The 27,626-nt window shown below is 40.6% G+C and overlaps 1 protein-coding gene across 5 annotated transcripts in view; it reads left to right on the top strand.

The window, feature by feature from the left end:
* The first annotated feature begins 678 nt into the window (after positions 1-678).
* FYB1 (FYN binding protein 1) overlaps positions 679-27,626 on the top strand; it is an 86,135-nt gene continuing 59,187 nt past the window's right edge. For 3 of the 5 annotated variants that reach the window (XM_081940080.1, XM_081940079.1, XM_081940076.1), the window contains exon 1: positions 680-782. In XM_081940080.1, coding sequence (XP_081796206.1) covers positions 780-782 — 3 coding nt within the window. In that variant the 5' untranslated portion in view covers positions 680-779. Of the gene's footprint in view, positions 783-15,867; positions 15,937-27,626 lie in introns of those variants that run through there. The other 2 variants (XM_081940077.1, XM_081940078.1) reach the window with 2 other exon arrangements.

Here is a 27,626-nt window from a genome sequence, read left to right as displayed (position 1 = left end):
TCTCTGCTTTTTTTGCTTTTCTTTTGTACACCATAGCAGTGGTCGGTGCCTACCAGTTTGGACCGGTGTGGTGGCCTGGCTCTCTGGAACTGGCAGTGACCCATGCCTGCCACGCCCCAAACCGGTTCTCCATGCGGCACCTATGGTGCCACCATCTTGCTTTTTTGCTTCTGCTCATGCGCAGAACAATTTTTATTGCACTGTGCATGCACACGTGGCACACCCATGAGCAAACCGGCAGTAGTGACTGCCAAAACCCACCCCTGCACCATAGGATGTACAAAGGTAAGCACCCCCGATGCTAGAAGAGCTGGTCTTTCCATATGGAAGAGGGAGATGTTAAATTGAGCTGGTTGGTTAAGATGAACAATCCCCAGATAAAAGGGAGAAGACCTACTGTGTGCCTGGGGTTTTGCTATGAGAAATCCTTTCTTTAAAATCTCAAAATAAGAACCAGTTTTAATGAGAAAAGGCAATGGTTTGTGTGTAAGCAACAAGGTACTTCTTATTTCTGGAGATGTTACAGCCACTGACCTCTACTTTCACCAGTCCTTTCCTTTTAAACTGCACAGTGTATTTCTGAGCTCTTGCTACACACCGTGTGGAAGCCAGATCACAATATGCAAAGCGTGGAGTGTGCGGATTAGTTTTTCCTTGAGATGCTGGATAAAACCACTGAATGCTCAAAATAGGAAGTTCCAGGCAAAGGGCAGAGAAAATGTTCCTCTTGTAAAAAAAGCATTGTCGAGCAGGCAAGGAAGCGCAAAGTTTTCTCAACAATGGTAAGTGAAAGATCTTATCTTTATTAATGTCACTGTAGCAGGTTTTTAAAAAGGAGAGAAAGTAAAAGGAGAGGAGTTTGACTGCTTGGCAAATTGTTCATGAGTTGCTGGCAGCTAAAGTCCTTCAATTCAAAAGCTACCTAGGTTGAGCTGTTTCTTAATCTCACAGCTTTTGAACTTTGAAACAAGTTGTGGAGAACTTCTCTCTGGGTATGTTAAATAATAGGACGATGACTAGGTTGCATTCAGTTTAAGTGATGGCAGCAGTAGACTGACCTGGGAACAAAATGGTGGAAAGATCAGTGTTTGGATTGATATGAGGGGTGTGAAAGTTAAAATCCCTGGCTGCATTTAGCTAATTAGATTTTTCAGTCTAATCTATCTTAGACCACTGTTGGCAAGATAAAATAGCAAACAATCATTCAAGTTGCTTGAGGTTCTGGGAGGAAAAATAAGATTAAATGCAACATTTTTTAAATTAACAAAATTGTCAGAGCTGATGAAGTTATGGCCTTTGTGAAATTGGTAGTTAGAAACAGCTGTAAGAGGCAAAGACCACTGAAATATATTAAATTTATATCTGCACATCGATCTCTATGTAACTTTCATATTGGGATGTCTGTCAGATGTTAGGAAGTTGCAAACAGAATGGTTAATCAATTGGTTGCATAATTTGGGTCTCTCTGCATTATGAGACTAAAATATGACTTCATCTTTTACATAAGATAAATGTTCTTTTTGGTACTTGGTTATTGTATGTTATTGTATTGTATTGTCTTTCTTATACCCACATGCACTGGAATTAAGGACAGAAGGGAAAAAATCAGAAAGGGGAAAGTGATGATAATAGGGGAAAAATTATCCTACTATCAAAGTGATAGCATAATTTTATACATGTTTACTGAGAAGTATGCCTCGTTGATTTCAGACCAATTAATTTCCATATAAATGGTCATGAAGTTAGAAGTTTAATCAAGTTATAGCCCTGTTTAGAACATTTTTTAAAATGAAGTGAAAGTATTGCTCTTTAATGTAAATTATCAAAACTTTAAATCTGTGTGTATGTGTGTGAGAGAGAGAAAGAGGGAGAGGGAGAGGGAGAGAAGAAGAGAGAACGGTCTGTAAAGCTAAGAAAAGCCGAAGTATGATCACAAATATAGTCACAGTTTTACTTAGCGGCTTCTTTGTTTAACAACTGACTTGCTGGTCCTAGTTGTGGACATTTAACAAGGACTACATGTAGATAGGTAGACTTTATACAACCCACTTCCATCCCAATCTCATCAGTTGGCTAGGAATTCTAAGAACTGTAGTCTCAGCATCAAAGAGCACCAGAATGGGGAAAATGCTTCTCTTGATGCTAACCCAATCTGCCTCTTGAGCATGAGTTCAATTCCTGGAGTAACTAGGAACAACTGAACTGATTTAAGATGATTAAATGCATCTATCAAGGATCTTATTCTTTTTTTTTTCTTCCTTTGAAAAATTCCAAACTGCATTCTCAGAATTTTTCAGCTGTTTTTTAAACCTTGGGAATGCTGTCTATTTTATATCCCTGTGCCTAGTTTAGAGATGTTTTTGAACCTCTAGTAAAATTGTTAACATTTAGACAAAATAAAGAAACAGAATAGAATGTATATTCTGAAGAATATAGTTGATTATGTTTGCATTGGGTGTGGACTAAAAAATCCATTTTCATTCATTTGTATATGTATCTAGAATAGGAGAGAGGAGGGGAGGGGAGGGGAGGGGAGAGGAGGGGAGAGGAGAGGAGAGGAGAAGTTTTCCTGTTCTAGTCCTCAGCATTGACCAATAGTTTGTGGTGTATAATAGATCAAGCCACGTATTCAAGTCCTGAATCAGCATAGTCTAAGCTTCATTGCAAAAGTACATGCGGCGCCTTGCTCATGACCAAAAATAGATATTATAAAGAAATGAACAAACAAACAAGGATCTGATTTTGTTTTCAGCAAAGTTTCAAATGTGAGTGACAAATGGCAGGAGATGTCACTTAGGGATGGCCAGACTGAATTTAAGGATCAGATCCATTACTGGACCTTTGCCAATTTCAAAGCTCTCTTGTTCTTCAGAAAAGCTGCATCAATGGGTGACAAGAGGTTCCTTTCTGGGGGAAATTGGGTTAGAAGTTACTCTATACCAGAGATGGGATTTGCTTACCTTCCCTGCTGGTTCGCAAATGTGAGTGCACGCACCTCATCTGAGCATGCACAGTGCTCATGCATTATGGCGAGGCAGGTATGCAGAGCCTCTCACAGCCGCAGCTGGTTCACCCAAAATGGAGAGAACCGGCTGAATCTCACCTCTGCTCCCTACACTATTATGGAGGGAAGTTGCTCAGCTGATCCTGTATTTTTCGACATTAGGAAAAGTATTAGGGTGCAAAGTATTGGGCAGATCATCTTAGCTGTCAGTACTACTTCTAGTGGTGTCTTATGTGTTGGCTTTTATAGAACCAGTTTTCTAGGTTGGTACATTCCCTAAATCGTAATCATGGCAGATTATCTACCTATTTATAAGGGAAGGAAAAGGAGAAGACTCCATGCCATTTATGATTTAGGTATGATCCATAGTGTGAAGTCTGATATGGTTTACTTCTAGACAGTTGTACAGTTTGAACTCAATAGGAAAAGGAAAGGAAATGACTAGTGGTGAAAGTGACATGGAGAAGACAGGACACTGTATACTGCATGAGTCAAAAAAGAGGGCTGTGAAAATATCTACAGACCCATCACATCTTGGACATAAATTGTTTCAACTCCTACCCTTAAAATGATGCTATAGAGCACTGCACAACAGAACAACTAGATACAAGGACAGCTTTTTTCCAAATGCCATCACTCTGCTAAACAACTAATTCCCACAATACTAACAAATTATTTACTAAGACTGTATTACTATTATTCTTCTCCTCCTTCCTAGTACCCACCTCCTAGTACCCACATGACTATAACCATCTTGCTTATATCTTTCAATTTATATTGTTTTGTTTCCTAGTACGATTTAATTGCTTATTAGTAAACTATGACTATCACTAAGTGTTGCATCTTATGATTCTTGATAAATGTATTTTATTTTTCTTTATGTACCCTGAGAGCATATACACCAAAGACAAACTCCTTGTGTGTCCAATTCTTTAGAATAAAGAATTCTATTCTATTCTATTCCATTCCATTCCATTACGTTCTATTCTATTCTGGGACAGAACAGACAAAACTATCTTGTCCACCATGCTCCTGCAACATTGTGGAGCATGAACGACATCTGCAGTGCTCAAACAAAACATTATACAACAGGATTGCAGACTTTAGGACATGAGATGGGAGACAATATGAATCAAATAAAGAAATGAAGGAAATAGGTGTCCTACTTCAGATAATATTGGCCCAACTTCGGTCCAGATATTGAAGGCTAAACATGTAAAAATTGTGCTTGGGCAGATCTTAGGCAGTTTGTTGTGTGTGTGTTGGTAAGGACGTTTGGAAGCAGAAATCCAGTTCATCATAGGTAAAGCACCAGATTTAGTGTATGTGTAGGTGACATTTGCATACAATGCTTCTGATTATTCCTAGAGCCTGAGCAAGCAATACATAAAGTTTTATGCACCGAGAAATTCTTTGAAAATAGGTTAATTTGATGGACCTCTTAGGGACAGTTGGTGAACAATGCATTCTATGCAGCTTCTACCTTCCCTCATTAAATATTTCCTTCTCATTTTGGGCAATAAATTTGGGCAGCAAAAGGTAGCTAGCATTCTGTATCCAGGTTTTGCAGTCCAGATCTGGCACTCTTGTTCTCACCTCCATTACAGAAATACCCGCTTTGGCAAAGAGATGGAATAATTATTTCCCTAGGTATGAAAGTGTCAACTTCTTTAACTGAAAGATGCTATGACCATTTATAATCAAATGGGTATAATCTAACTGATTTTAAGATCAAACCTGCATCTAGGGTCATGTCTTTACAGTGGAATAGTGTTTAATAAGAACCGCTTTCCCTACTAGATGCATTGGACTTTAATTTCTATCATTCTTACTTATGGGGATATCCTGATCTGCACATTTATTTAATGGATTTGATCAACATTTTATGTAGCAAAAGAATCCAGTTCCTGATATATTCATCTCTTCCTGACATCATACCTCTTTCACAATAGAAACAATAGGCTTGAATGTATTTATGCTTACTTAAAAGAAATTCACTTATTTAATGACACATTATTCACATATTTATATAAACAACTGGGAAATCTTGGTGTGCCTTCATGTGCATTTGTTGATGTAGGAACTGTTTTTCTTTGGTTTTGGCATAGTGTGTGAATTTACCCATTAACCCATGATTTCTGATAAATATAGCTATTTTTTGCTTTGTTTGGTACATTGTGTTTAGCACAGTATGGATTAGGATAATAAGTTTACTCCATTGTTTGGGTTCACTTGAAAAATCATAAAGAAGAAGGGAAGATCAGTAAGTCTAATATTATGGATGCTTATATAAGCTCTAGCTAGCATGTCTGATGGCTATACATAATATGAATCATAATCCACAATGACTTCTAGGCTCACATCTATTGGTGAGAAGTTGAAAAACTCAACTAGCAGGTGAAATTGATCTCTTTAAGCAGGTGAACAACATATCTTATCTCCTACTGACAGAGATCTGCCCATTTCTTGCAAATAATATATTTAAATCTACTTTACATTTGTTTAGAGCAGGAAATGGACAACTTATTGTACATTCACACTAATGGGTAAATGAGTCTCGTATGTTAATGTTACAAATCTTTTTACCTATGGAAATGTAAGAATGGATAGAATTTTATTTTTCTGAGACAAATGCACTTCTTCTCTGAAACAGCATAATAAGGGATAAAAACATGTAGTAGTCCTCAATTTACAACTATTCATTTAAGAACTGATTCACACATGTCAGATTACTCAATGTTGGTGTGATTCACATAACAACTTCAGTTATTTACTTAACCACCATGAAAAAACGATTGTGAAATCGAGTGCAAATTTTTTATCAATTGTCTTGTTTAACAATGGAAATTGTAGTCCCAACTGTGGTCATAACTCGAGATATATGCATATTTAATATATACGGCGTCCCATTTCAACAAGTGATAAGTACGACATTTCAGTAAGTGTTAAATGAGCAGTTGTACCTATTATCTCTGCAGAATCTTATGGTGAGCATACTACTTTCAGTTATAGGTAACATTTCTCAACGAAGTTATTTCAGGCTCTGGCCTGACTACCCACTCTGGTTGGCTGTTGGAGTCATCTCCTTAAAAAGGAAGGTCCATAAGAGGTCTTCCTCCTTTAGTTCAGCCTTATGTAACCTATGCAGATTAGCTAACGTAACTTTGGAAGTGTACTTGCTTAACCTTTGTAAATCTTAATCCTACTGGCTTGTCATCTCAAAATTTTGCCAACAGTGCAGCCTAAACAGGAATATTTTGTTTGGTCCAAGGTGTCTCTGTGGGTAAAAATCCACAGCAGATTCCTGTAGTGCAACTTGGCAACTTGAAGTCCTGTGGACTTCAGCTCCTAGAATCCCCCAGCCAGCACAGCCGGCTGGGGAATTCTGGGAGTTGAAGTCCACAGGACTTAAAGTCACCAAGGTTGAGAAACACTGCTGTAGTGGGAAAATAAAGTCTAAACTGACTATCTAGCAAGATCCAATCTGGGTCAATCACCGGGGCCCGAGGTTTACCCTTCCTTACTGGAAGATTAAACCTCTGGTCCTGTTAACTGACCCAGATTGGATCTTTCAACATTATCCTGGAACACGTATATTTGCTTTCATTCATGAGAATATCTAGCACTTACAATACAATAATACAATACAATAGGAGAGTTGGAAGGGACCTTGGAGGTCTTCTAGTCCAACCCCCTGCCTAGGCAGGAAACCCTATACCGTTTCAGACAGATGGCTATCCAACATCTTCTTAAAGACTTCCAGTGTTGGGGCATTCACAACTTCTGGAGGCAAGCTGTTCCACTGATTAATTGTTCTGTCAGGAAATTTCTCCTCAGTTTTAAGTTGCTTCTCTCCTTGATTAGTTTCCACCCATTGCTTCTTGTTCTACCCTCAGATGTCTTGGAGAATAGTTTGACTCCCTCTTCTTTGTGGCAACCCCTGAGATATTGGAACACTGCTATCATGTCTCCCCTAGAGACATGTGTGCTTTGTGCCATACATTTCAGCCCATTCATTTACATTAAAACCTACATATTCACTTCCTTGCATGTATCCATCAACTCCACTTTACAAGATCAAACCACGTATATTCATATTTATTTCATCCTTCCCTTTTCTCTTAGTTTTAGATTCACGACATCTATCTACTTTTTCATTCCCTTTCATTCATTATTTCATGTGGTTTCCCATTTATTCCTCTTTCATTCCAACTCATCATCTTCCATAGGCCATGATTCACAGCAGATGAACTCATTGATATTGACCTCTGCTGACCATCATATAAACTTTGAAATATAAATCCACCTCTAGTTCCTTTTCCCAAATAGGGATAATATGACTATTCTCACTCAGTATAATGGAAAATCTATTGAGCTTCTGGCACTCGTTATCCTTTGTAAGATTTTTAAAAAATATCTGGGGGGTGTTTTGCCTTGAAGGCAGTATCTCAGAGGTGGTATTCAGCCAGTTCTGACCGGTTCTGGTAAAATGGTAGCAGATATTTTGAGTAGTTAGGAGAACCAGCAAATACCACCTCTGACTGGCTCCACCCCATCTATTTGCTACCTCCCAAGTCCCAGCTGATCGGGGTCCCAGCTGATTGGCTGGGGCTTCTTCTGTTGCCCTGCACAGGAGAATAGAGCTGGAAAGCAGGTTAGTGGGGTGGGGAGGGAATGGAAATTTTATAGTATCCTTGCTTTGGAGCAGGGTGGAAATGGGGATTTTGGAGTATCCTTCCCCTGCCACGCCCACTAAGCCACACCATGCCCACAGAACCGGTAGTAAAAATTTTGAATCCCACCACTGCAGCATCTACACAATTTCCTAAGTCAAAAAAAAATCCACTTAATGGAAATGCCCTTTTATTGTGCCTTATGCCTTCTCCAAATGTCCTAGGAAACAGAAAAACAAGAACCCTTTTAGCAAGGGAAGAAGATTTATAGAAAAATTCAAGGGAGAAATCAGTTCAGCATTGTTATTCATCAGACTACTAACTATCCCAGAAATAAAACGTTTTACATTGTAAAAAGAAGAATGTTCGGGTAATTGCAAGTGCATGAAAGGTGAACCTGTTTTCTTGGTGAATATAGCAGGGACACAGTGGCTCAGTGGCTAAGATGTTGAGCTTGTTGATCAGAAAGGTTGCAGTTCGGCGGTTCGAATCAATAGTGCCACATAACAGAGTGAGCTCCTGTTACTTGTCCCAGCTTCTGCCAACCTAGGAGTTCAAAAGCATGTAAAAATGCAAGTAGAAAATTAGGGACCACCTCTGGTGGGAAGGTAACAGCGTTCCGTGCGCCTTCAGTATTTAGTCATGCCAGCCACATGACCATGGCGACGTCTTTGGACAGTGCTGGCTCTTCAGCTTTGAAACAGAGATGAGCACCACACTCTAGAGTTGGGAATGACTATCAAATATGTGCGAGGGGAATCTTTACCTTTAGGACAGTGTTTTTCAAACTTGGTAACTTTAAGATGTTTGGCTCAAAGTTCAACTCAAAGTTGCCAAGTTTGGAAAACACTGACACAGGAGCAACTTTTAATCTCCATGGATGTTTGTTCTTAGAAGGAATTCAGATGCATTCCCATATCTGCTTTGCTCCTACTCCCTCTTCACAAAGGATGTGTCCCTATAGCAACAGTTCAAACACAGATGCACGTTTTAGCTGAATACTTCAATATCTTAAGATCCAAACGCAGGTGTACATTTTCAGTGTCTTAAGGGCAATGCCAAGACCAGATTTTACATTATCAAGCAGCTGCTTAGAGCCACAGATGTGCAGTATATTCCACCGCTGATCCTTCCTTGCTGGTTTTGCTCCTTGTTCATTAGTTCTCTCCAAGCATGAAAGTGCTCCATGCTGAGTTGGGATAAGAATTCAGGTCGAATCAACTGCATAAATAAGTGCTTGCTTATATAAATACAGTATGATATGTTTGCCTTTAAGATGGATTGCACTGATGTCACCCTGAAGAATGGAATTCTTGAGACAATGCCAATTGGTGCCTATTAGTGACACTGATTACAGAACTTATGCTTTGAGAGGGGGAGCAGATTCAAGGGTGTCTATCCCAGCGCATTCTTATCTCTTTCTCCCTCCCAGTAAAGTCCAGGGACAGCTGGGTAGAAAACCAATTAGAGCTTTGGCACTCCTAACAAAGCTGATATATCGCATGGTAATGTTTTCACAGGATGTGAAAATGTTTTCAAGGGATGTGGTGGCCCAGTGGCTGTTGCTGAGGTTATCGATCAGAAAGGTCGGCAGTTTGGCAGTTTGAATCCCTAGCACCACGTAATGGAGTGGATTCCCGTTACTTGTCCCAGCTTCTGCCAACCTAGAAGTTCAAAAGCATGTAAAAATGCAAGTAGAAAAAATAGGAACACCTTTGGTGGGAAGGTAACAGCTTTCCGTGCACCTTTGGCATTTAGTCATGCCAGGCACATGACCACGGAGACATCTTTGGACAGCGCTGGCTCTTCAGCTTTGAAACGGAGATGAGCACCACCCCCTAGAGTCGGGAACAGCTAGCACATATGTGCGAGGGGAACCTTTACCTTTACCTAATGTTTTCACAGTGAAGGATGGTCATTTTCCTTCACAGTTTAGCAATCTCCATGTCCTTGAAAAGAAGCATGGGCGTCTATTTTTGCTCTACTTGGTTAATAGCTTTTATGGCTGTATGCTAATTAGAGCCCATTTCCATTTGCTGGAATTGTATGAAAAACACCTGTCAGGTGCCAAAGAATGAGGCTATATGCAAAATCTGGAAGGAACATGTATTGTTTGCGACATAATGGTTATGTTGTTTTAACTGTAAAGCAAAATGAGGTATGCAAAGTATTAAAATGGCAACAGCTAGGAAGATGCAATATATTCTGACCCTGAAAGATCCTGAATTTCTGAAAGCAGAATAAAAGGCACGGAAAGGCTGTCTGACTTGCTGTATCTGCATCCCAAATAAAAATATACAAAGTGGCATATCAACTAGGTGCATCAAAACTGTGTAAAATTGGTGCGACCCAGCTTGGCCCTCGAAATAAAGCATCAGAAGTAATAATGCTGTATCTTGAAAAGCACGGTGGTGGGGCCAGTCTGCCTCCTTTTCACTTCTGTAGGTCAACAAAGGACATCTGAAGAGTCAGAGAAACAGCTGAAGTGGGATGGCTTCCCTGTTAAAGCATCCCACTGCTTCGCTTTGTAGATCTGCTATGGGTGGTCCAAATTTGTCCACCCCACTGAAGATTTCACAGTCCTAATCTTCTCTACAGTCTCTGTCTTCCCCAATTTTATCTTGTTCATCAGAAGGCTAAGAATGAATGATCAGCCTAAAGTCGTCCAATACGTTACATGGCTGAGGAAACTGGGGAAAGTGCATCTTTGCTGGTTCTCTTGGAGGCAACTTTTGACACCATTGCCTATGATATCTTCCTGGGCCATCTGAAAGGATTGGGAGTTTGGCTTTTGATTGCACTTCTTCCGGTCATTTCTGTTCCATATATCTAAAAAGTGATGTGTGAGAAAGCATTGCTACAGTTTGATGCTTAGACTACTGGTCTATATTGTTCTTCCCTGTCCATTGTGGACAAGATATACATCTACATAAAATCACTGGGAAAAGTTAATATGCTGGTGAAACCAAATTGTATACAGTAGTATCTCTGGTCACAAATGCTTCTGACCACAATCAAATCTGGTTCTAACCAAAAAATTCACTAAAGAAATATTTTTTCACGGGCAATTTCCACTTCCGTGCCATTTTTTTAATTTATTTTTTTGTAAATGCCAAATTTCCAAAAGTAGGTTCGGGTCACAACCAAATTGGGTTGTGACCAAACTTATGGAACAAATTATGGTCATATGACTCCAAAGAAGGGATCAGTATCTTTAATGCTGTCTAAATTTGATAATTTGATTCAATTTTGAACTATCAAAAATTACATTTAGACAACCAACATCCATGCTTGTGATTTAAAAAGGAATTATAAATGTACAGTATGTGCCAAGCATTTTGCGTTTAAATTAGCACAAACATTTTTTTTTAAATTTCTTGTAATCTTTCTTCCCTACATATGACTTTCCCTCTCTTTTTATTCATTTTATTGAGGGCAAATTATTTTGTATAATCTTTCAATGATATTTCCAGAGTGGCTTACAAAAGAATAACAAGAAAGAATAGAGGGAGATCATATAGTTACCATTTGAAGTTATGACAATGCTGAAAATAACTTTGTAACCAAGGCATACATTAAAAACCTTCATAATGTCCCTCAGTCACACGGTTACCTTTTGTCTTCCATTCTGGATGGAGAGAAGTCAAATAATAGGCACTGACTGAGAAGGGATGAGAGGCAACTAGGAAGCAGAACTGAAACTGGAAATAGGGACAGCAAATTTCATAGTGTTATTGTTTTCTGATCTCTTAATAAGAGATGGATAGTGTGATTGATCAATAATCAGAAGACATCATAGCAACTCAAGGATGTTTGGGCAGTTGTCCTGCAAAGGTCTGTATATCTGAAGCTGTCTACTAAAACCAGACAGTGTGGGGATTTCTACCTAGATACTCAGTATGCAAAACCCAAGTGTGATTTAGATACTATAGATGAGATCTACAGAGGAACTTATACACTGAGTATTTCAGGGATGGGCTTCAAAAAGTTTAGCAAGGGGTTCTCTGCCCAGTTGCTGGGTAGGCATAGCCGAGTCAGCCTCCTGCAACATGGTAGGGGGGATTTTTGCCCTCCCTGGGCTCCGGAGGCTTTCCTTGAGCCTCCGGGAGGATGAAAACTGCCTCCCCAGGCTCTGGAGGCCCTCTGGAGGCCAGAAACGGCCCTGTTTCCAGCCTTTGAACTTCCGGTAGGCCTGTTTTTCACCACCATCACCCCGAGCCTCCATGCGTGCCTGGTACTTACCTGCATCCAAAATGGGCCGTGTGGGGACTCCGAACTGCACAGGATCTTAGCTAGAGGTTTTCTCGAACCCCTGCGAACCCCCAACAGCCCACCCCTCAACTAATCTTAGCACACAGCATGATTGGTATTGGCAGGAATCAATTTGTCTTATTTAGTTGTCTTCCTTAATAAACATTGTGCATCGCACTACAATTTCTGGACCATCTTCAAGGATAGGACCATCTAGAAGGTATCTTTTTTTTTAGGACACTTTCTGCTTTGACAGTACAATTCTTTTCCCTCTCTCTAACCACAGCTTCCTGCTGGCAATGACAATTTTTAGGTTTTACTGGTATTTTAAGACAGGGTGCCCAGAAAAGCTTCCTGTATAAAAACGTATTTGAAACGCTAACTCTAGGTAGTTTTTCAGCGAGAACGATCCCCATTTTACATACATGTCTTTTGCTCTTCACGTCAGGTGCCCGCTGGTTGGTTTACATGACCAGTTAGCCATGTAGTTTCACTGCACTTAGTTTATTTAATAACAGAGGTACCAGTATAAACATGTGATTATTGTTTTAAAATAAATAAATAAGCACAAATAAAAATACGGACCAGAATCTAGGACAAATCATGTTTGCCAGGGGTGTTAAACTCAAACTGCAGGGGGTGCTAGCCTGGGGTGCCCCTGCCAACAAAAATACAGTTCAGAGGGCCTCTGTTTTCGCTGGCAAAGGGTTTTGCTGGCAAAGGGTTGCAGGAGCCATCACAGCCGGAAACGGAGCTTGGGCACCAATTTTCATTGGCAGAGTGCTCGGGGTCACCAGAGGCGCCCCTGACACGAGTGACGTTGAGCTGGCCACACACACCCAGCTCCACTCCCCCAGCTCCCCCGCCCCGAGATCAAACACGACCCTGATGCGGTCCTCAATGAAATCGAGTTGTATGCATATAAGGGGAATAAAATTTAACTGAATTGTAATTGGATAAGTATCCTTGCTTGGACCTAGAGAGCTGGTCTGAAGCTGTACTTTACGTGGGCATGTTTCTATTTTCCCTTTATTAAAGTAATAAAAGCAATAAACTAATCCATATTTGCATTAAAATAACTACACAGTTGCTTAACATTTCACTTCTTGGTTCACCTTCCCAAACTCAAGTTGGTAGACAGAAAATAGAACTAAAAGGAAGTTTCTCATTTGTCTTTTTTACCAGAAATAATTTTTATCATTTCGTAGCTTGTGCTACTTATAAAGGCAATGATATGTAATTTCCTGAACAATTCAGTCCTGGGACATAGTCCTCAGCATGCAAAATAAATAAATGAAGAAGAGTAGCTGCTGCTTCTCCTTTCAAAGAAATCACATGGGCCCAAAGTTTATTCCCAGGCTCATCAGCACTGCAAAGAGTTTAGTTCCTTATTCTGTTCCCTTTCTTGCCATTCTTGCCCAATAACTGGCAAATACAGTAATAGAGGCTTCCTTATCTCTGTGCCTTTAATATTAACTGGAGCAAAGGGAAATTTCTGCTTCAGAGAAATGGGAAATTTTCTGCTAAGGTCAAAGATAATTCTTGCATAATGCGTAGATTTTGACCATGCACAATCCACACAAAGGAATGTAAAAAGTCAAGGGTACATGCTCCGTTTTCTCAAGTAGAAAGTACCTAAGAGAATCTAATTTCTTTATTCACAAATAAACTGAGAGAACAAAAGTGAAGGAAAACAGCAAATAGCCCCATGAGTTATATTAATCCATCAATTGTGTCAGTTCTTCTTTGGACTATATACAGGTAGTCCTCGACTTACAACAGTTCATTTAGTGACTGTTCAAAGTTACAACAGCACTGACAAAAGTGACTTACGGCCGTTTTTCACAGTTACAACCTTTACAGCATCCCCATGGTCTTGTGATCACAACCCCAATGGGCCAACCGGACATTCATTCCCAAACTTCCAGGCTTCAGGAAAGCCTCCGGAGCCTGGGGAGGGGTCGTGCGTGCGTGCATAGGTGTGGGGTGGGGTGGGGGCATTGCACACTCATGTGAAGGTTGGCAGGGAGGATTGAATTGGCGTGGGCACGCGCGATAGCGCTCGCACACACAATTTTGGCCCGCCCTAAGAAAAAGGTTCTCAATCACTGCCCTACACCATTTCTGACAAATGGCAGTCCAATCTCTTCTTGAAAGTCTCAAGTGTTTAGAAAGTTTATCTCTAATTCCAGCAGGATGTGCAACCCCAGAAAACAAGCCAGAAAACAAGCCAGGTTAGAGGAGAGGAACCCCTTTAAACACCAAAATTAAAACTCATTTATTATGAGTATTATGAGTAATCTCCCCTTCAGTCTTTAATGCCGTCAACTGTATAAGAACTCAAACTAGAATTATTAAACATTCTACCTTTTCAGAAGGAAGCTGTTAGCATCTCTTTAATAATGCAGCAAAAGCTGCACTGATTAATGTGCACTGCAGGGCGCACTTATCTTGATGTGAGAGTGTTGCTTAGCTCTTCAGCGTTGAAATTCATCCTTATTTCACTTCCGAGCAAGCTTTGAGCAAAATCAGTTCAGACATTCCTTGGCACAGTCTCCTCTTTCAATGAAAGGGCAGTTAAACCCGGGTGTTAAGCATTAATATTCCAAGGATTTGTCATATTTTCTAGTCTTATGGGAAGAAAAGACATAGAGATACCATAAATGCATGGCTTATTATCAGGGCCAGTTCCAGAACAGTGCTGAGTATTTTCCATTTTTGGACCACCCTTGATGTGACTTCATTTATGCTGCTTTAGGTTGTGAAAACAACATCTTTATTTGAGCTAAACCCAGCTGCTTAAACCAGAGTCTTCCAACCATGTTATCTTAAAGGGATAAAAGCAATTTATCTCTTAAATTGCTTTTATCCCCTTGGTGCTGAATTAAGTCAAGGCTATAGTACAAATCTGTCCAGATCAGAAATGTTTATCTTTAATATACCATAGTTTCTTTTTACCCTGACGTTCTGGCCATGGGCCTATCCCCCAAATGTGCAGGTAATCCTCAATTTATAGCCATAACACAGCCTGTCCATTGATATTGGTATTGTAATGTTTGTAAAGCAAATCATCAGGTGACCGATCTGATTTTATGACATTTTTTTGCAATGGTCATTAAGTGAGTCACTATGGTTATTAAGTTAATCCATGGTTGTTAAGCAGGGGTGGGTTCCGGCAGTCACTACTGCCGATTCGCTCGTGGCTGCATATGCGCACTTGGTGCATGCTTGATGCACGCTTGATGCGTGTTGCACGCACATGAACAGTGCAATAAAAATTGCTCTGCACATGCGCAGAAGCAAAAAACAAGATGGTGCCGCCAGGAGAACTGGTTCGGGGGCGTGGCAGGCCTAGATCACTACCAGTTACAGAGACCCAGGCTACCAAACTACTATCGGTTCATCCAAACCGGTCCGAAACGGTCCGAAATGGTAGGAACCCACCACTGTTGTTAAGCAATGCCACAGTTGTTAAACAAACGCATTGTTTGCTATGGGCATTTTTTCCCCAAAAAACCAGAAGTAAATGCCAATCACGGGGTAACAAAAACTGATCTGAAGATACTAATAATCAGGACTTCCACAACGGGCTAGAGATGTCAAGATATACATTTCATTTTTATGTCAATTGATAAATCGGCTGTGGAAAAGATGGAGAAATTTCCCTCCCGGATTTCATTGTTAGCCTAGTGGAGCAATAAAAGAAAAACTTTTGCAGTGTCAGTGCTTAAACTGTTCTTGACAATTGACTTCTTGTTCAGTTCTGAAGTTGATAATTAAATACCTCAGATAGTCCCAGCGACTATCAGTCCTCCCAAAGTTTTGCAGCCATCCAATCTCCAAATTCTCCCGAGCCTTCTAGCATATCCAAGCCAGCAATTCTGATATCAATTCAGGCCACTCCTTCCTTCCCTTTTTCTCTGATAACTCCACTGCATACATTACCCTAAGAACTGCAGGACAGCTAGCCAGTTCTACACCAAGCAGTTGTTCTCAGCTAGTTGAAAGGTAAGTGCCAACTTTGTGTGCCTCGTGTATTTGATTTAAATGCACAGTTCGTGTGCCTGATTGATTGATTTGATTTATTTTCACCTTATTTGTGCCTTATTTATTTATTTGATTTAATGTATACAGCTGCTCATCTAATATAAATGATTCTGGGTAGCTTACAAGATTAAAACAAGCAAGATGTCTTCTCTGGTGGTTTGTTTTCCTTAGTTGTAAGTACAGGTAGTCCTTGAGTTACAACAGTTTGTTTAGTGACCTTTCAAAGTTACAACTGCACTGAAAAAAAGTGAATTATGACTATTTTTCACACTTATAACCATTGCAGTCTCCCCAGGGTCAGGCAATTTGCATTCAGATGCTTGACAACTGGTTCATATTTATGACAGTTGCAATGTCCAGGGATCATGCGATCATCTTTTGAGACTTTCTGACAAATAAAGTCAATGGGGAAGCCAGATTCACTTAATGACTGTTACTAATTTAACAGCTGCATTAATTCACTTAACAAATGTGGCAAGAGAAATCATAAAAGGGGGCAAAAATTTCTCACTTAGCAACATAAATTCTGGCTCAATTGTAGTCATAGGTTGAGGACTACCTGTAGTAAGCGCAAAAATTCCTGGAATGGATTTTTCGAAGGAGATAATCTTCCTCATCCTTAGTCCCATTATATTCCCATTTCGTACCTGCAGCAGGTTTCTGTATAGTAGTAAAGGAGAAAATAGCTCAGGAATAAACATGCTGTTGGAGTTCCAAGTAACACCCCTAATGAAAGAAGACTCTGAGGCTTGGTTTCCTCAAAGTTCCATTTTATTAGAGATGTCCTATTGGCACATCTGGGAAAACCCAAATCTGAAAGCTTCCTGGTTTTCCCCACCGAAATGAAAGTTCAAGCCCCTGCCCAGCACACACATGTCCATCACATGATCCAATCAGGCACAATCTGAACTGGAGATGCCTCCCAGTCACCTCATGGCAGCTGCAGGACCAGAGTCCTTTGGGAGAAGGGCAGCATATAAATCCAATAAACAAACAAACAAACAAACAAACAAAGAGTTGACCTTGACTTTCTGAGAAGGAATGTTATTATGGCTACATATCACCCACACTCTGTATAATCCCCCTCCCATTTTCCCACAGGAGAAAATGTGGCAGGCCGATGGCTTCCAGATCTGACATGTGCACAATTAAAAATAAATAAATTCAGCCACAATTGTTTCTCATCTATACAACACATTCCAACAAAATGGATATCCACGCAACTTTATCAAAAAGCTCCTGACTATTCAACCCAATACAGCATAACTAACGCAATTACCCTACCATATATCAAGAATATCTCAGAAACCACCAACAGACTACTACAACCACATGGAATCAGCGTAGTACACAAGCCAACTAAAGCCCTTCAAAACACCTTTAAGCAGACCAAAAGACCCAGCAACCTCAGAAGGAGTCATTTACCACATACAATGTAAGAAATGCATCCATGAACACCAACTGGCAGTCAGAAGACATGTACTTTACATGCTTTAATTTCAGTACATGTAGACAGATTTAACCATAGTTTTAATTGGGGAAATGTGACCACGCCAAGTCCAAAAATGCCAGGGAATTCCCAGAAGCCTGGCACTCTGACAAATCAGCCATCCTTAGACACATAGACATTAACAGCATCTATAGACTATGCAAAAGAGATAATAAAACCAGTCCGAAAGAAGGGGAAAAAACCCTCCAGCCCCTCTCCACCAGTAGTCAGCATTCAGATCAGCACAGATTAATTCCAAGGTTAACTTCAAACCAACTATCAAGTGAGTAATACCCCAATCAAGAAACTGCCAAAGAGCCATCAGTAAACAGCCCAACCAAAGAATCTCTAAGACCGCCCCCACCCACACAGATAGGCAAGTCACCAGAATATGACAGCAAACAACACTCCTTATCAGCACCGATAATGTTACCTAGTTAAGGTAATGAAACGTCTGCAAGAAACCAAGCAAGCTCAGAGAGCACCTCATTTCAACCCTGAGCTTCAAATATTCTTTTATTGGTTTCTCTAAGGCAGGGCTGTCAAACTCCCAGCCCATGAGCTGGATGAGTCACCCGCTGGCCATGCCCACACCCATTTCAGCGAGAGGGGAGGGGGAGAAAGTCCTGATATGTCATGTGACAACACCGTGACATTGTGAGTTTGACACCCCTGCTTTAAGGTTATTCTAGATGGATTTTGTAGTGAGTCCAGGAAACCAAATATATCATATAGAAGAGCTAAGGAGTATTATATACTAGAGAAAGCCATGAGGATGATGGTGTGCTGCTGGCTTTGTCCTGATCACTGAGTACACTGAATGGCTATATGGCTAAGCAATGGATATACTGATCCCAATTATGGCCATAAGCTGAGGACTACCTGAATTTTGGAGATGAAGAATCCTATTTATTTTCTGGATTGGTTGATTTGCTCTTAGGACTTACATATGAAATTCTGAGTGGCCCACATACCCTTGTAGGGCAAGAAGGTTAACAATGTTAAATCAGAGCAATTGCAAAAAATAAAATTGTTGCAATAGACTATGCCAAGAGGAATAGAATAGAATAGAATAACAGAGTTGGAAGGGATCTTAGAGGTCTTCTAGTCCAACCCCTGTTTAGGCAGGAAACCCTATACCATTTCAGACAAATGGTTATCCAATCTCTTCTTAAAAACTTCCAGTGTTGGAGCATTCACAACTTCTGAATGTAAGTTGTTCCACTGATTAATTGTTCTAACTGTCAGGAAATTTCTCCTTCGTTCTAAGTTGCTTCTCTCCTTGATTAGTTTCCACCCATTGCTTCTTGTTTTACCCTCAGGTGTTTTGGAGAATAGCTTGACTCCCTCTACTTTGTGGCAACCCCTGGGATATTGGAACACTGATATCATGTCTCCCCTGGTCCTTCTTTTCATTAAACTAGACATACCCAGTTCCTGCAACCATATGTTTTAGCCTCCAGTCCCCTAATCATCTTTGTTGCTCTTCTCTGCACTCTTTCTAGAGTCTAGAATAGCAAAACACAAAATAAATTCTCAAATGGGAGATCTAGCAAAACTGCTTCCACGACCTCCTGAATAATCACAACAGTTGGCCTTCCAAAAAAAAAAAACCCAACAGCTTATATTGGATGCAATGCTTTCCATGGGAGGACTTCAACGAAAGACTTGTCTTCATTATCACTTAGATTTCACATCCTCAGAAGGGCTGTTGGAAGAAATGTCCATCTGGGTTCAATTACAAGTGGGGAGAAAGATACTGGAAACATGGAGGCTGTTTGGAAAGATGGCTTAATGGTGGACATGATCACATGGCTTTGAGCTCCTGGGTGAAAAGGGAAGAGATGCTGAGAGTCGCTGGATTTTATGCCCTCTTGGGCTTTGAACTTTATGGGGCACAGGAAGAGTATCCTGATTGGTTGCTGTCAGAGGCCATAGCTAGCTTTGTGGGTTGTCTGTGTGCTAAGTTTGGTTGAAACTTGGTGGGTGGTGCAATGAAGGGCAATGAAATGGCTCTGCCTGAAGGAGGTAGATCTTTGTGATGTAGAATAGACTGGCTCAGGCCTTAATGGCCCATTGACAAAGGTGGGGGGTATATTGAGAGTGAGTCTGTTTCCTGCCTAAAACATGTTTCTCCATTTTGTCATCCAGGGAAATATAATATTCTGCCTTTTTTAATATTTCCTAAAATATTTCATTTTTTTTAGGAGAGGGGTGGGTGCTAACTTCCTACCGGGAGATCCCAGATCTACTCTTCCAGATCTTACACCACAGCTCTTTGGTCAGCTTTCCATATGCCTGGAATGCCCCTACAATCAGAGCTAATATTTACATTTAGCTAGTTCCTGAAGAGTAGGACTGAGGAAGATTTTTTTAAAAAAAAATTATAACTCATCTTGTGAAGCAGTTCAGCTGCAGAGGTTTTTAGTAGACCACAAACGGCTTACTGAAATGAGGAGTAAATATGCAAGTGCAAACTATTTCAAGCCTAACTCAACTACATCAGCAAAAACAATGTGGCGTGATAGGGGAGGAGATAGTAGTAAAGGAAGTGAGAAGTTTGTGAAGAACAACCTGCACTTTTAAAGGTACATGGCATATTATTTTTCAGTCAGCCATGGGGCTTAGGTCTTACAGCAGATATTAGGAATCTGCAACAGTGTTGAGTTTATTTTATTTATTTCATTTAGTTTGTCAAACATGTACAAGATAAGAGGTATAAGTATAAACATGGACATGGACAAAGGAATGAGTACAAACGAATGGGGACATTAGGACAGGGATGTTGGCACGTTGGTGCACGTATGTACACCCCCTTTACGGATCTCTTAGGAATGGGGTGAGGTCCACGGTAGACAGTTTGGGATTGAAGCTGTGGGGGTTTGAGGATGTAACAACGGAGTCAGGTAGTGCATTCCAGGTACTGACCACTCTATTGCTGAAGTCCTATTTTCTGCAATAGAGTTTGGAGTGGTTTACCTTGAGTTTGCATCTATTGTTTGCCCATGTATTATTGAGGTTGAAGCTGAAGTAGTCATTTACAGGTAGGACGTTGTAGCAGACAATTTTGTGTACTATGCTTAGGTCAGTTGTTATGAGTTATTATGAGTTGGACAGTATTATATATTGTAGGAAGAAATGTCCTTCTGGGTTCGGCTCCAAGTGGGGAAAAAGACACTGGAGACATGGAGGCTGCTTGGAAAGATGGTTTAATGGTGGACAGGACCACATGGCCCGAGCCCTGAACAGAAAAGGCGATCACATGCTTCAATGTTGGTGGAGAAGAAGAGAAGGGAAGAGAAGGGGTGAAGAAGGGCTTGCAGGGATTTTTATAACCTGTTCAGTCCCACCTATCTGTTTCCTGTTCCTGTGTAAGAAATGTATTCTGATTGGTTGCCAGACTCACATGGGCCCATGCAGGGGCAACCCTCTAGGCTGTTTTGAATTCAGGTTTGATTGAGTTCAGCTGCCATGTGGTCACTTGAATAAAGGCTTATATTATCCTGCCTTATCCCATCACTCTGGAGTTAAGAGGAGAACTCTTTATTATGTAAAGTGGACTAGCTTGGCCTTCTTAATGGCCCATTGACAAAGCGGGGAAGCTGCAGGAATTTACTCTGTGTTTAAAATGTGTTTCTCCCTTTTTCACATCCAGGAAAATATAATATTCTGCCTTATCAATATTTCCTAGGATATTTCATTTTTCTGGGAGAGGGCTAGGTGATAACTTCCTACAATCCCTCCTTTTTTTTTCAAAACATGTGAGTGGAACGCACATGTTTTTGACAAAAGATAAAATTGGTCAGATCAAGGAAACTTAATTTTTCTGATGGAAAGGCATTGAAAGAGACAGCAGAAGGATCCCTTCAGTTGGCTCCCAGAGAGCTTTCAACCATGAAGGTCTTAACAACCAGGGCACAATTTCTGGAAAGAAATTTACAATATCCAATTTACCATGCCAATTATTTTCAGATGGTTGATATCACTTTCTGTGAGCTTCCAGACAGGGTACAAGCAACCACAAATCCCAAAAATCCTTCACAGCCATGGTTCTGCCTTTTAAAGAAGTACAGGCTACCCATTTTCAGGGGATGGTTCTTTAATCTGCCCTAGCTCTTATTTTAGTGAGGCCAAATTGAGTTTAGTTAGTGTGCAATACAAGCTATTTAGTATTTTTAAAACTACACACAATGAGCCCTGGGATTCCTCCTCCTGAGACCACCAGTGCACCATGTCCTGCTTTACTGGGCAACATCATTTGGGGGGGGGGAGTCACTGTCAGGGTTTGAGTTTTGAAGATCCTTTCTACTACTCTTCAAGTGGGGGAATTGCCTGAGGGGAACTGACCCTCCCCCATGGGATTAAAAGGGAGATATCTGCTTTTGTGCAAAGACAAAAATCAACCTAGGAAATGCTTTGTGGAGTTAAGTCAAGGAGATAGTTTCAATCTAATTCTGAATGGAGCCTCTCTCTCTCCCTCTCTCTTAGTGTGTGTGTGTGTGTGTGTGTGTAGCTGCTTCTACAATACAGAAAATACAGACATTTTGGAGAAAATTTCCCTCCCACCAGCCAGAAATCTAAGGTGTTCAGAACTTGCTGTGCTAGCCATTCTCAAATACAATTCTTACATGAATACATTAAACTGATTACAATATAAATGAGGCAAGGAAGAAAGCATAATAAATTTCTGTGAATGAAACAGAGAAAGAAAACTTTATCAAATTCCACCCTCCCCATAATCTTTTCAGCTGTCTTCTGGGAATTGAAAAGTCTTTTGGTCTCTACTTCTTCATCTCCTTCAGGGTTCTTTCATGTCTGCTGGATGGTACTAGGCTTGGCTTGCTGGTAAGAGTGGTCAGTCAGTCTTGGCAGTCTGTCCCAGGCTTGGCTAAGTTTTTTTTCCTCATGTCAGGTTTTATCAGGAAGCAATCACAAGCAGCAAATTGGAGAGTTATGGTTTGAGCTAGCAGTCCTTTGTTTCTGAGGTTAAAAAAAAAAAGAGGAGAGGCCAAGAATACAGTTCTTTACAGACATATCTTTAGTCTCATGTTGTGGAATCTCACCCATTCTGTCCAAGTGTGGAAATCCAAACATTATTTCAGGAGGCAGACGAGGTAAATTTCATGGAACATGGCATTCCCACTGCCTGTATGATTGAAACACTTTTGCAGTAAGATGAGTAAATTTCCAAGAGGGACAACAACTTGTGTTGCAAATAAACAAACAAATAAAATATCATAGGGTAGAGCACCTTGACTCATAAACATTTAAAAATGCACAGGTGTAAAAGAGGGAGGGAAGAAGAACAGCTTTTAAAAATTGCAATTTTTTTTAAAAAAAAGGTACTTTGAGTCAACACTCCAAAATATCAAATTCCATTCAGATGGAAGCAAATTCTCATCAAGTATGTTAAAACATTTACAAATGTAAGCAAAATATCTCAAAATCATTCCTTTTTATAGGTTTAATTAAGCATTTTAAACCTCAAAAATTTCCAGAAGAAGAAAAAAAATCAAAATTGTATTCAGAGCAAAGAAATGTAACTGCATAATTTTTATATGCAGATGAAAGATCACAATAGTGAAAGGTAAGCGGAGCAGATCACCCATTTACTCCAAATTTCTCAGAAGAGAGGGGGAAAAAAGTGGTTAAAGTGAGGAGAAAAAATTTCAGCCTTTAATGACCCAAAAGGAAGGAGGGAAAGAAGGAGGGGGGGAATGCCCAGAGGCATTCACAGGTATCACTGGGGCGTTTCATACACACACTCATGGTAAAAATGAGCAGACACTCATTCTCCCCGCTTTTCCTGCTTCCCTCCAAAGAATGAGCCAGAAGGAAGAGGGGGGGGGGGATTCACACAGGCAATCACGTGGATCTCTGGATCCATTCACTTATCACTCCCTGGGGCATGGGGGACATATACTCACATTCATACTGCAATCAGACCTTCATGCATGCTCATGCCAAACAATCCTAGGTGTTTCAGGAAGCTTTTTTTTTTTTCACAAGCCACCAAGCTTCATTTTCTTTTATTAGAGGATCTCACCCTCCCTTCAGGTTTGGAAATGATAACACACATGCATACACACACATACCATTAAACAACCTTGTAACTTACTGCTTCTTTATATGAAAGGGAATCAAACTACATTCATACCAACTTTTACCATCACCATACTCACATTTGCACTGCAATCATTAATTTCACATACAAAAATCCCATTTCATTCTTTCTTCATGCAAGGCAGTTATTACAATTACTTCAGGGAGCTGTACATAAGCCAATGAGCTCCATTTTCTATTATTAAAGGATCTCAACTTCCCTCCAGGTCTGGAAATGATCACGCACTAGATTGTTAATGCCTGTCTCTGCCCTGGGGTGTTCGTTTCTAATTTGGACCTGCCAGCGGACGCTGGCTAATTTTTAAAGATCCAAATTCTATCTTGATATCCCAGCACGCGCTGGCATTTTTAAATATCAAGATGTATAGAAACAATGTACAGAGATGTTTGTCCACACATTGTTTGCATTCAGCCAGGGTTCTAGGTTGGCTCTCCCAGCACATGCTGGCATATTTTTAAAGATCCAAGATGTATGGAGACTTTCATTAACACATCATTTGCATCTGGGTGGGGCCCTTGATTCATCTGATGGTGGCCAGAAAATCAGCAAATTTGTTGACAAAATCTAAATCAAAACTGCCTTCTGGAGGCCAGGTTTTTACTTTAGGACTAATAGAGTAGGTTGGTCAGAAAAATGTGCAGAGGGTTTTTACTCAGGTTGAAGGCAAACCTTTAGTAGGAATTTCCTTCATTTCATACAGGCACACACAAGGCAACACTCTCCTCCTCCCCCCAAAGGGAAAAAAAAATCTATACTCACCTGAAGAGTACAATCTTCTAGGGCTGAAAGACATGAGAACAAGGTTCCCTCCCCCACAGAAAAGGCATTGTTGGAGGATTAGAGGTAAGGGAGGGGCGTGGGGGGGTAGATAGCTTGCAGGCAGAGTTTGAAAAAAATAAAACCATCAGTTACTCAGCAGATAAACAGATAAACATTATGGGGATATCACAGATGAGAAATGGGGTCTGGATTCACATGCTTCAGGAAAGAAATGAACAGGTAAAATCATTTAGACACACAATAAATGCAAGGATGAAACTTTTCTTGCAAACATTTCCTGGGTTGTTACTTTAAGGTATAGGCAAGGAAGGAAGGAAAAAAAATATCTTTACTCTGTCTCTGCTGGCCAAAACAGATGCAAAGCAAAGATTCCCTCCACCTTCACTCAGTTTTGTGGGCCCAACAAACTGAGCGAAGGCAATTTCTGCCAGCTTACTCTTTTCTTTCTTTGAACACTTTAAAATTCTTGTCTTTTTGGGGGGGGATTGGAGACATTTTATAGTTACAATTACCTCGAGGGCACACAAAGACTTAGACATACACACAGAGAGACAAAGAGGGCATAACAAAACTCATGAATTTCACAAACAAAATCATTCCCACCCTGAATCTCAGTTAAATTGGGGAAGGCACAAATCTTAACAAACAAAAACCACGTGGTTGCATAGAAGACAGAGTAAGAGACAGACAAGAGAAAAAAAAGAAACATTTCAACATTTCCCTTTTCTTTTAAGTACCTTTATGTAGCCAAATTAGTTTTCTTGTGTCATCTTTCAGCAAAGCCCATTTCTCACACAATTTCCTTGCTCTCAGCCAAAATCTTGGCATCTAAGGAAATCTCCGAGGGCACTTCTGGCCACCCACGAGCTAACGCTTCCCATGACCCTTTACATGCAGGGCTCACTTTGGCCTAGCCGGGTGCCACCCACCGTAAGTTTTCAGAAAAAAAAAGATTCTGGGAAGGACTTCGATTCCCTACGAAGTATTCGGCCCCTTCTCTCAGGGAATCACCTGGGTTTTGAGGATCAAAAAAGTAATCCTTGAGGACCTCTGCCCCTCTCTCTGCAGTTAGTACCAGGTACCTCTACTCTTTTACATACACCATGGGCCTTTGCCTTTTTTTTTTTTTTTTGCTTTCACAGGACAAAAGCAACAACAACAAAAAATATTCATTCACTTTTCCATCCATTTTCACACACACTCTCCTTTCCCTAACAGAAGGTCCATGCTCTGGCCTGATCCTAATACTTTCCAGGCTCTCTTGGTAAAACACACAGAGGAACCAGGATCCAGCTGTGATTGGGAGAAAGATTTCATCACTCACACACATGCAGGCATACACACATTTCCATGCTTTGCCATGCTTTAACATTAAATTTTAGAGAATCAAAATTTAGAGGTACTCACCTTCTTTCCAGGCAGCCTTTGAGCTCAAACTCAAAACCCCTTTAAAGCCTAGATCCAAATGGTCAAGGCCAAGATAAAGTCCACCCACAGACTCAATGGGGTCTGTGCCGGCATGGGAGGCTTACCTGGGCCATATCCATTTGTTAGGCTAGCTTGGAGTCCCATCTGTGGGTCGCCAATTGTAGGAAGAAATGTCCTTCTGGGTTCGGCTCCAAGTGGGGAAAAAGACACTGGAGACATGGAGGCTGCTTGGAAAGATGGTTTAATGGTGGACAGGACCACATGGCCCGAGCCCTGAACAGAAAAGGCGATCACATGCTTCAATGTTGGTGGAGAAGAAGAGAAGGGAAGAGAAGGGGTGAAGAAGGGCTTGCAGGGATTTTTATAACCTGTTCAGTCCCACCTATCTGTTTCCTGTTCCTGTGTAAGAAATGTATTCTGATTGGTTGCCAGACTCACATGGGCCCATGCAGGGGCAACCCTCTAGGCTGTTTTGAATTCAGGTTTGATTGAGTTCAGCTGCCATGTGGTCACTTGAATAAAGGCTTATATTATCCTGCCTTATCCCATCACTCTGGAGTTAAGAGGAGAACTCTTTATTATGTAAAGTGGACTAGCTTGGCCTTCTTAATGGCCCATTGACAAAGCGGGGAAGCTGCAGGAATTTACTCTGTGTTTAAAATGTGTTTCTCCCTTTTTCACATCCAGGAAAATATAATATTCTGCCTTATCAATATTTCCTAGGATATTTCATTTTTCTGGGAGAGGGCTAGGTGATAACTTCCTACAATATGTTGTAAATATTCCAGTAGTTCCAGCCAGATCCCAAAGACTCCTTTATGTTGTGTTACATAATTTTTGTGGATTCTACTTTAACAAACCATTTCTAGAAATGCACGTTGTTGCAAATTATATTATTATAAGAGTGATCCAGGAAGCAAATACTGTATCCAAAAGTATATGAGAGGGTGTAATGTAAAGGCAGAACACTGTCTTCACTAAGGTTCCTTTTATATAGAAAGTCTGTAAATTTTGAAAGGTGGTGATATATCACCTCTCCTTTACTCCCCCCCTCTCTCTCTCTCACTCACACACACACACCTCCCCCCCCCCCTTAAATTCAACAATGTCTGATTCTTGGAGAATGCTTGCTCAGGTCCCTACAGTTTTTGGGGCAAGTTTTTTTTCAGAAATGATTTGCCATTACTTCCTTCCTAGGTCTGAGAGAAAATATTTGGCCTCATGTCACCCATTTGACTTTATGCCTAAGGTGGGACGAGATTCTCCTGATTTCTATCTTGATGCCTTAGCCACTACACGAACCTGTCTCTTAATTCCTGGTGTAAACAAAATTTGGAAGAAATGTCCATCTGGGTTCAGTAAGATGGTTTTAATGATGGACAGGATCACACGCCTTGAAGATGTTGGGTGAAGAAAGAAAAAAGGGGGGAAGAGATGCTGAGAGTCCCTGGGTTTTATACCCTCTCTGGGCTTTTGAATTTGAGCTTGTATTCTGATTGGTTGTCAGACTCCCATGGGGCCATGCAGGGGCAACTCTGTAGGCTGTCCTGAGTCCAGGCTTGGTTGAAGCTTGCTGGGTGATGTAATCTGATGTAATGTCATGAGATTAGTAGAGGGCTAATCCTACCTTTGTTGGATCTTGGGTGGGGGCATTTACCTATGAATGGATCTAGCTATCTCTTTATCTCTTAAGTGTGGACATCTGCCTTGAGCTATTGAGGATGGGGGGAGTATTAAGAGTAGTCTGTTTCCTGCCTAAAACATGTTTCTCCATTTCTCATCCAGAGGAATATAATATTCTGCCTTTTTAATATTTCATAAAATATTTCA

This window comes from Natrix helvetica, assembly GCF_964273705.1.
Source record: "Natrix helvetica genome assembly, chromosome: 2".
NCBI classification, from domain to species: Eukaryota; Metazoa; Chordata; class Lepidosauria; order Squamata; family Natricidae; genus Natrix; species Natrix helvetica.
This window is presented reverse-complemented; position numbering and strand designations above follow the sequence as displayed.